The sequence below is a fragment of the Phaseolus vulgaris genome, chromosome 2 (assembly GCF_051622355.1).
Source record: "Phaseolus vulgaris cultivar YP4 chromosome 2, ASM5162235v1, whole genome shotgun sequence".
NCBI lineage: Eukaryota > Viridiplantae > Streptophyta > Magnoliopsida > Fabales > Fabaceae > Phaseolus > Phaseolus vulgaris.
Window position 1 is genome coordinate 33,934,507 of NC_143499.1, and position 10,505 is coordinate 33,945,011.

Sequence of the window (10,505 nt, forward strand, 5' to 3'; positions counted from 1 at the left end):
AGGATTTCAACCGTCCAAGACAGATTACTCTCTATTCACAAGACAGAATAACTCATCATTTACTGTCCTTTTGATTTATGTGGATGATATTCTTTTGACAGGAAATGATTTGATAGAAATTCAGCGTGTTAAAGATTGTTTATTACAACAATTTCGCATTAAAGATCTTGGAGACCTAAAATATTTTTTTGGGATTGAATTTTTCCGTTCCAAAGCTGGTATTTACATGTCCCAAAGAAAATATACGCTTATTTTGCAGTATTTACATGTCCCAAAGAAAATATACGCTTATTTTGCAGGATACGGGACTCACAGGTGCTCGTCCAGACAAATTTCCAATGGAACAATACCTAAAACTCACACCAGACGATGGAGAGTTATTAAAGGATCCAGTCAAATACAGGCGACTCGTGGGACGACTGATATACCTCACGGTTACTTGGCCTGACATAGCATTTTCGGTTCGGACCCTAAGTCAATATATACAGGATCCACGGAAACCTCATTGGGATGCCGCAATTCGAGTCCTAAAGTACATCAAAGGATCACCAGGATAAGGATTGCTATTGCCATCCGAAAACAATCTGACATTGACAGCTTATTGCGACTCAGACTGGGGAGGTTGTCAGACAACTCGGAGATTAGTATCTGGATATTGCATTTTTCTTGGTTCCTCTATTATCTCATGGAAGTCAAAAAAACAGACAAACGTATCAAGATCATCAGCGGAAGCAGAATACCGCGCAATGGTTAATACTTGTTTGGAGATAGTTTGGTTGCGATATCTGTTGCAGGATTTAAAGGTGCCATGTAACTTGCCAGCTCAACTTTTCTGTGACAATCAAGCGACATTACATATAGCAGCAAACCCAGTATTTCATGAACGCACAAAACACATTGAGATAGATTGTCACATTGTGCAAGAAAAATTACAAGCTGGGATAATCAGTCCTTCATATGTACCGACACAGTATCAGCTCACAAATATTTTTACAAAGGCATTGGGCAAAGAACGATTTTTGACGCTACGACACAAGTTGGGGGTTCTTGATCTTCACCTACCAACTTGGGGAGTATTAAGGAAATAATAATTACCAAATTATATGCAATATTTGACGATATTGTGCCCAATTATATGCAATTAATTTAATAATTATAGAATCTCATGATTAGTATCCTACCTAATTAGATTGTAATTTGGGGAGAGAAACTCCCTATATATTTCCTATGCATGAAGTGATGTAATACACATAAGAGAATAAAGAAACCTCTCTTCTTCTTACCATTTTTTTTATCATTTTCTTATAAAAAAATATTTGTAAGCTCTTCAACGTTTATTTATTTTTAATAAAACTTGTATCAAGCATGATTAATCATTCAAAGATATGCTTCAACATTTTAAAATTATACAAGTATGGAAAGTTGTTGAAATACAACGTTAACAAAAGATTTTGAAAATAGAAAGTTTTTCAAATTCATGATTCTTTTTAATTCTAATTGATTTGCTTTTATTACAAAATATCACAAAATTATTTGAATTGCTTTATAAGCAGGTAAACATTTAAGACACACATAATCTATAAGAGCATAGCAGAAGTTTTTGTTTCCTTCATGAGCGTTTACAACTAAAACTATAAAGATATCTCAAAGTGAAATTCATGCCAACATCGAGTCTTGCTATTTTGAGCTTCAAACGGTTATCCTTGACAACATTATATAAAGGTTTACAAGATGAAGATGAAGATAAGAAACAACATTGTACAAAGAGATTCAAAATACACGAGATTTTCGTATAAGCTTTTTAGAGTGTCTAGTCTATTGTGTTATGTGTTAAACTTAACCTATGAGCTTTGTTTGCACTCTCTTTGAGAGTATTTTATTGTATTATGAGAGGTCTTAGTCTCAGGGGAGATTAATACTGATATAATTAGGGGTGACAATGCAGGGCGGACCAATCCACAATCTGCTATGAAAAACGTGGGGCAAGGCAAATTAGATGTTCTAGATTCTGAAAGGTAAAATAGTTGTTCCAAAATTCTTATTCTGGAATATAGTTTTTTCTCTTCTAATTTTTTTTTTCCAGAATTGACTTTTATGTTATTGAAATTAAATTCCAAAATTGATAAGATGCTAGAAGAAATTTGATGGAGTGCAAGAAGAAACATCCTAATAAAAAATAAAAAATTATCTCCTCCAACTTTTTTTTTCTATATATATTAAAAATGTATAAATATTTTTTATTTTTAGTGAAATTTTTATTTTCTTATGTCAGCTGACCCACGAACCATCTCTTATGTAGGGTGGACCAGCCCACATTGCCACTCCTAGGTGTAACCTGGAGAGGTTTGTGTACTTGCTATAACCTAAAGGTTTGTGTCCTCTTTGTGACTTGGAGAGGTTGATGTACTCGTTATAAATACTTATTGATTGGTGAAAATTACTTGAGAGAGAATTTGACGTAGCCTAAAGTTTGAGAGTGAACTGATATAAAAATATGTTTCTCTATGATCTTTATTTTAGTTTTAGACATTGGGGGATTGTGTGTTCTTAATCTGTTGCGAATTGAATTGAGTCTAGACTCCATTAAACTCGTCTTTTGGAGTGCGTTGTTCCTACACTTCCACTTTAGGGATGTATTGAGGCAGAGTTCGCGAAGCCACTCATAACAAGTCTATATTTTTGTTCTTCCTCACAATGCTCTATTTTGAAAGGGCATAAGGTGTTATAATTCTCTTCCAACCTTCTCCCTATCTAGTTGTTTTCCAACATGAGCACATTAATCTCTTTGTGCATCCTTTCCTCAAATCATCTAACTTGTTCCTGAGTTTGGCTAGCATCACTGTCTTGTTTACGTGATTTTCTTGCAGTTCAGGTGATCATTCTTGTTGGTTATTTGTCATGTTCCTTATTGTTATGTTCTTTGAAAGTTCAACTGGATCCATAATGGAACCAAATATTCTTATAAGGACCATCATAATCTTATCTTTTATACCAAACTTCTTTCTCTATTATTCATTATGTACTTTTCTTCTCTCTTCTTATCCAAGATATACTCTTATGGTATTTGTGAGAGAGACTTCAATATTGAAGTTAGTTACAAGTATTACAATAAATTCATAACAATGAACATTAGGTAGAATGTCTAAATTATCTTAATACATTATTAATGTTTAATTATCTAATTATTTATTTAATATATATTATTTTACAAGAAGGATAAGTTGTAACCAGAATATCATCTCGAATAACGTTACTTACATTTCTAAATTTTTCTAGTAAGTATGATGCACGGTTTAAATGATTCAATAATCTTACATAAATTTCATTATATAATAAGAATGCATTATAAATCCAAATTTAAACTCATAATATTAAATTATAAATTTATAAATTTTAAACTCGTTTACATTCGAAACATGATCGATCAAATATTGAAAAGTAGTCTTATTCATTGCATAAATGATTACTTTATTTCTAAAGAAAAAAAATGAAATAGCAAACAATAAATTATTAAAAATGGATAAAGACATAGAACATAAATAAGTGCTCGAATTGTTACAAGATCACAACATGAGAAAAAAATTTCTAAACAAAAATAATTAGCAATGAAAGAAAAATAATACCAAAGAAAAGTTTCAATGAGAATTATTGAACAAATCCATCCTCATGTTAAAGCATTGTGTAATGGTAAACTATACATGCACTGACTCTCCTAAAAATAACAACAAATACTTAAAAATATTTTAATTATTTAACAAAAATATAACAACTAAATTAATTAAAAAAATAACCTCAATTTTAATGCCAGTTTATCCTAATTAAATCGATTAATTGGATATAAATTTAAACTAATTCAAATCTAAATTTAACCTAGATTAAAAAAGTTTAAATTAATTTGTGCAAGGTATCTTAATTTCAAATTCAATCAATTTTATTATATTTGAATTGGTTTTAAATCCATACCCACCTCTGCTTAAGGGTTAAGGTTAGGGTTGGTAGGATGTGAGAGGTGAAGGTAAGCCATGAAATTGACAAAAAAGGATGTTTGAAGAAAACAAAATTATTAAGTACATAAAACAAAACATCAATAATAGCCATGATTATAACAAATGATAAAAAAAATACTTGTAATTTTTTACTTAGGAGTTTACCTAATCCTAACCTTAGAGTAATGGTATATAAGTTAAAGCACAGGTTGCTTCATTATTTTCTCATTTTGCTATGTCTGGCTCTGGCTCATAAACCAATGACTGATTTTCGAGGAACAATCACTGAAAAAGGCATATAAATGAGGAAGAAAGAATCACAAATATGAGATAAAGAAAAACAGCATGGACCTTGCAATATTATTTTAGAAGTAGCACAATAATTGTGTTGGAATAGAGCGAAAAGTTTTTATATTTCACAGAAATATTGCAAATAGGTTGCAAAATTGCTACCAACACATGGAAGGCAACTTAAAGGTGAAAGAGAAAGAAGAAGGCACATGTCCTGTTCTTCGTATATAGTCTACCCTTTCGGTAGTCCTCAAAGCCTTGTCATTCATCTTCACCTGTGCATTTGCTCGTTTCTCTTCGGCTTTCCTCTTAGTCGAAGCCAGTTTATTTGCAAACCTTTCTTGTGCCAAAGCTTTCATTCTCTCAGCTTTCACCTATTCATTCAAACAGATCCATTTCTTAGATGGCCTAATCAACATCATCAATATGCTAAATATTCTACAATACTAGTGTCAATCACCTTTCAAAAGAGACTAATACTTTGAGATATTAGGATCTTATACAAACTAATTTGAAGATCAAACTCCTAATCACTTAGTTAAGTACTATAATTATCTATTAACTATATGCACAGTTCAATAATTTTGTTTTGACAACACAATGCACCGATGCTCATTTATTTTGCTGTGTCATGATGATAGTAAGTAATTCCACATAGGTACATACACAACAAAATGTGCAGCTGTAGAAATGTAAATTGTACGGTTGTATGCAGGAAAAAGCAACTTTACTCAAACTTTAGCTCACTCATGAAAGCAATGCATGTCTGCTACCTAGAGGAGGTTGCATCAGTATTTCGTAAGATATACATAACTATGCATCAGTGTACTGTTTTGAAGCGATCAATTACAGAGAGTACTTGCTTAACCCTTGTGCTATTTCAGTGGATCAATGACAACTCGAGGGAGTTTCATAATATATACATTTTCTATTCCCTCCATGGGGAATGAATCCAGGAATAAAATAGGAAAGATCAAAGGTCCCTGCCATGCCATGAGGAATAATTCTCTTTGTCAGTCTATTTCACAGACCTTTCAACTTTACTGAGATGTGCTTTGGAGTTGTTAACAGGGCATGAAAAGATGAGCTATCATCTTCATTTATAACAACAAATCGAGGGAAAATGGTTGTACTACAGTGTACTACAATGCTAACCTACAACACCATTTAAGAGATATGGGAAGATCTACTTTTGGAAGTACCAATTTCAGAATATCTTATTGATAATATGCTAGACTATAAGAACAACAATAAATTCAGTAAGGATTATACCTCCATTTTCTTCATCTCCATTTCAGCTTTTCTAATCTGGTGATTCTCCCAAGCTTGAATCTTCACCTCTTCCCGCTTGAACCTAAATAAAGTTTTAACAAGCAAACTTTGTTAGCAATCAACAATCACATTAAATCCTTCACTCCTAAGGTCCATGCATGGACCTACCAAGAAAGCTCACTTGACCTAGAACATTTTTCCAAACAAGAGTACAATTTACTTTTAAGTGTTTAATAATGGAAATAAACTATATTATTACCTGAAAAAATAAAATTAGTGACAAATTTATATGTAATTTTGAAACAAATCATCCCTAAAATCACTGAACTTTGTAATTATTGAAGGAAAAATCATCTTCCTTCATTAAATTCAGTCACTAGTTCATTGAATTTTAGCATTTGATCATAGAACAAGTTCAATAGTTAAGTAATTACCTGGCCATATATTTGGCACGTTCTGCCTCATCCCAAGCCATTGCTCGGCTTTCTAGAGGACCCCACTTTCTAGCTTGATCTTCAATCCTCTTGCAAGGGCTCGTTGATCCTTCTGCACTGTGCCTAGCAGTTTCTCGGTCACCCTCCACAACTTGTAACCCATTTTGACCCCTCATTGGAGTTGAAGTCCCTGAATGAATGGGGCTTCGAGTTGCAGGAGTTGTGGCTCTGATTGGGGTGCCAGTTCTTGAAGGCTCTTGACTAGCAATTGGTGTCATCTCAGTCCCCATGTCTCTGAAACATATTGATTGGACTTGGATTGTGTTTTCTGAAGGCTTAATATTGTTTCTCCAATTTGACTCGTCACATTCTACCCTTTTGGCATCAGCTTCGTATTGAGCAGCAATGGCATTGGAACTAGCTGTGGTCATGAAATCATGACATGCATCATTGTCTTCCTCTTCCTTCTCATTACTTGAGTAATCATGCTCCTTCTGTGGCACAGGAGCTATCAGTCTCAAATCATCTGCGTTTGAGTTTCTTGGTCTGTTCTTGGAGTGGCTTTTCTCTCCTCCTTTTGACAACCCCACAAGCCACTTTTGTGCATCGTCCCACTTAGAAGGGGTTGGTTTTCCCATGGATGTTCGATGGTGGTGGGAGATACGAGTCGCATCCTTTCCTTTGTGAAACTCTGAACACACAACACTGTTACTTGAGATCTCTTGTGTTGGTCCATGGTTGTTATAGCACCCTTTGTCTTCTACGTATCTCATTCTCAAAGATGTCTTTCACAAACTCAATCTTTTGAGAAGAAGAACAATGGTAGTCCAAACTCTACACAGTAAAAAATTTCAGGATCTACAATTTCTGCCCTAGATCCTATATATAGAAAATCAGTATAATCTATGTTATGTCTTGAGATCTTGTTAATACTCAAAACAAAAAAATATATAATACAGGCCTAATGTAAATTGAAGTTGTCTATTTAGTTGTCTTTACAAACATGAAACTAAGAAATGTCAAAATAGCTATGTAAAGACTCTTGTTGCTGCAAATACTTTAGTTTGAATCCTGAAAACCTTTTACCTAAAATTAACAAAGAACTAAAGAAAACCTTATGCACAATGCTTGGAAGCAAAATACAGTCACTCATCAAGTTACACACTTGAATCTATGTTGTCAAGGTTTTAGGAATGTAGTATGAGACATCAAAACAGAGTAAATGAAGCTAAAAATGGAGCTCACATGTTATAGCTTAGTATTTAAGAGAAAAATACCTTATTTCAGACCATGAAATTCTGAGAGTTGCAGAGGCAAAGATGAATTTTCAGATCCATTGAACATTATAATACTACCAAAATACTATGCATGGTTCAGAAAAGGGGTATCCTTACGACAACAATAAATAAAAAAATGGTCAGAGGAAGAAACATAGATGCATAGAATAGCCATTTATCTTGGGAATTGGTGGACTTTTTTTACTGAACAATGCAGGTGCCATGTGGGGTGGAATCCACATTTCATCTTCAATGTAAGGTGACAGAGGGATCGTGGATGTAGTATTTTGGCAGAGAATGACTAAGTAATTTACTATTTTCCATTCCTAACCATTGAGCATTCATGACAAAGTTATACTACTTAAATACCCAAATGAAATTCATAATTATATTTTTAACTTCTTTAATACAAATTATTCATACAATATTATAATAAATTATAGAGTAATAGTTCTGTTAGAAATAATAGTTTTGTTAGAAATGAGCATGAACTACATCATTTTTTAATTAATAAAAGTAATGAGAAATAACACAACTTCAGCAGTGTTCTTTTTCGGTTGAAGTGTCATGAGATGTCCACTATGTAGGCAAATAATATTGTACTGTTTCCTAGGGAAAGCTGGTTAAAACTTTGGTTGTACTTTTAACGGCTACTAGATTGAAAAGAATAGTATAAATAGATGACACGTGTACGGTGGGGATGTCTGAAAGAACATCGACAATCTGCGATACTCCTGAGCTGAAGTAATAGAGGTTTCTGACCTTTTCACGTGATACTTATACGCTTCCAATGAAATGACGCAGACAGTTTCATAAATTTGATTGTTTCGGGAGGGGTCCATCTTGACCACAAACTAACTATGGTCATTGCAGTCACAATAATGATGATTAATGCAACATGACTTAGCATAGAGTTAAGTCTATTTCCTACAAGATAAACATGAAAGATGATGGAGACTCAAACAAGATGGAAGTGAATGGTTTCTATGAATGAAAATATAATCAGATATTTTTTTAAAAAACCATTAGATTTGAAAAAGATCCAGACAGAGTAGCACATATTTGCACAAAACATTGTTGTCCATGTTTGTTTTATTTCCATTTGAGTTTCATAATCAATTAATGCTACCATATTTTTGGTTAGATTAGTCAAGAAGAAGAAGAAAATGGAAAGAAATAAACTGAACATGATACTTTAAATTTAGTGAATTTGAATCACAATAGCTTTGGGATATGAGAAAAATAATTTGACTCAGTGGATAATTTTTTCTCATATAACCACCATCCACTCTCAATTATTATTAATTGGATATAACATAACATTTTATAGATCTACTAGTTAGTAGACTTCTACTATTTACAGTTTTTTTAAGAAAATAATATATTTTTTGTATTTCAATGTAAATAGTAACTTAGAAGAAAACTAGAGACCATAATAAAGAGATAATTATTTTTATCATAAGGAAAAGGTATGTTATATTGATAAAAAATAAGTAAAAAAAAATCAAAAGTAAATTATTTTATTAAAAATTGTTTTGTTTTATAATTTTTGAATTCTTTTATTATATTTTATGTGATTTTTTTAAAATCTACTTCAAGAAAAAAAAAAATCTTTATAGGTCATGAACTCCATCTAAAAAATTAACTCTAAGTTTATTTGAATGATCCTTAAACCCTAAGTTTCTTTGAATGGTCCTTAAAATCATGGTCAAAATCATTATTTTTGTATCTGTTTACCAAACTTAAACTTGTAAATGTTGAAAGATGTTACCTCTTTTTAGTGAACAAATATGTGATATTTTGATCACACCTTAGACAATCTTTGACTTAGCCAAGTGTGGCTGTTTATTAAAACAATACTCGTTGAGTTAGTCATGAGTGACTACGAGCCAAAATAATACTCAATTTTAAATGTTAAAAGTGATACATTCTGAAACAATACTAGTATGAGAGGAGTGACTACGAAACAAAACTTATTTGTATCTTGCAACAATAGTTTGTTTAGTGAAACTCAATTAGTTGATTGAGAATTGGACGCAATCTATGTAATCAAATGGACTAGTGTAAAAACATTTTGAGTAATTTCTTCCTTCCTTATCTAAAATATATTGGATGTTATTACATCTGCACTAACCAAAGAAGGAAAAGTTTTTTAACTCAACTTTTAAAAAGGTTTTTGATTGATCATCTGTTGAGCATAATACTATTTTGAACGAGTACCATCAGATGATATCTACAAAAGTTGCAAAAATATTCTTGATGGAGGATCATCCAACCACCACACCTTTGGCTAAGAGGAAAAAAGAAGATAAAGTGTCATGGAGGAAGACTTTGCATTGAAGTGTAGAAATGATAGGATTTTCTTCATTCTTCTTGGTCTTGTAAATAAAAACATGTAGGAGTGGACTTGTAAAAAATATATAGAAGTAAAGTATTTTGTATAGGAATAAGATTTTTCATTTGTAAATAGTATAAGCATAAGGGGGTCTCTAATTGGACCACAATTAAGGTTGATTGGGTGGTCAAAATCCTAATTCTCAAAGTCAAACTCATCAACCCCAATTAAACTTCAATTGGAGAGTCAAAACCCTAGAAAGGAAGTCCAAATTCGGCCAACACATAGTCATGGGAAGTTAGCGCTTATAAAGGCTTAAAATTTTCTTGTTTTGCTTGATAGAGGGCTTTAAGTAGGTACCAAAATTCATTCCCTTGTGCATCATTGAGGAAAGAGACTTATGCATCTATAAATAAGACCTTTTACTCCCTTTTGTAAACACTTTGAATTTTAATGATAATTGAATTCCTAATTGAATGCATTCTTCTTGTTCTTTCCAAGTCATAAAAATAGGAATATTCTTCTAGGATCTTCTCCAAGGAACATTCCTTGGGAGAGGAACCTCAAGTTTCAAGATTCTTTGTAAGAGTCTTGGCAAAAGTTTTAAATATTTTTCACTACAAGAAAATCATTATATAGCAGCCAAATTTAGAGACAAAAAATAACAAGTCATGATATTGACAAAATTAGATACTATTTTAGAGACTAAAAAAATATTGGTATCTATTTACTGTAATTTCAATTATTAATAAAAATTTATAAAATAATTTTTAAATTGATATCTAAATTAGCTACCAAGGCTTTAGGTACTAATATTCTAAATTTTAAATTAGTCTCTAAAAGACTAATAGAAACATATTTATAATATAAAGTAGTTAGTAACTAAAGTCTTGATATCTAATATCTAGAA

General features: G+C 32.0%; 1 protein-coding gene across 2 annotated transcripts; it reads right to left on the reverse strand.

Annotated features, from left to right (window-relative positions):
* Positions 1 to 4,317: 4,317 nt before the first annotated feature.
* LOC137811566 (Remorin family protein) lies at positions 4,318 to 7,595 on the reverse strand. Of its 2 annotated transcripts, none has more exons than XM_068613352.1 (4): positions 7,261 to 7,595; positions 5,984 to 6,817; positions 5,550 to 5,631; positions 4,318 to 4,651 (listed from the first exon to the last, which is right to left on the reverse strand). In XM_068613352.1, exons 2-4 carry the CDS (start codon positions 6,754 to 6,756, stop codon positions 4,436 to 4,438), a joined length of 1,071 nt encoding a protein of 356 aa, XP_068469453.1. In that variant the 5' UTR covers positions 6,757 to 6,817; positions 7,261 to 7,595; the 3' UTR covers positions 4,318 to 4,435. The 2 variants fall into 2 exon arrangements, with proteins under 2 accessions (XP_068469453.1, XP_068469454.1); XM_068613353.1 differs by having other exon boundaries at positions 5,984 to 6,862.
* Positions 7,596 to 10,505: the final 2,910 nt, after the last annotated feature.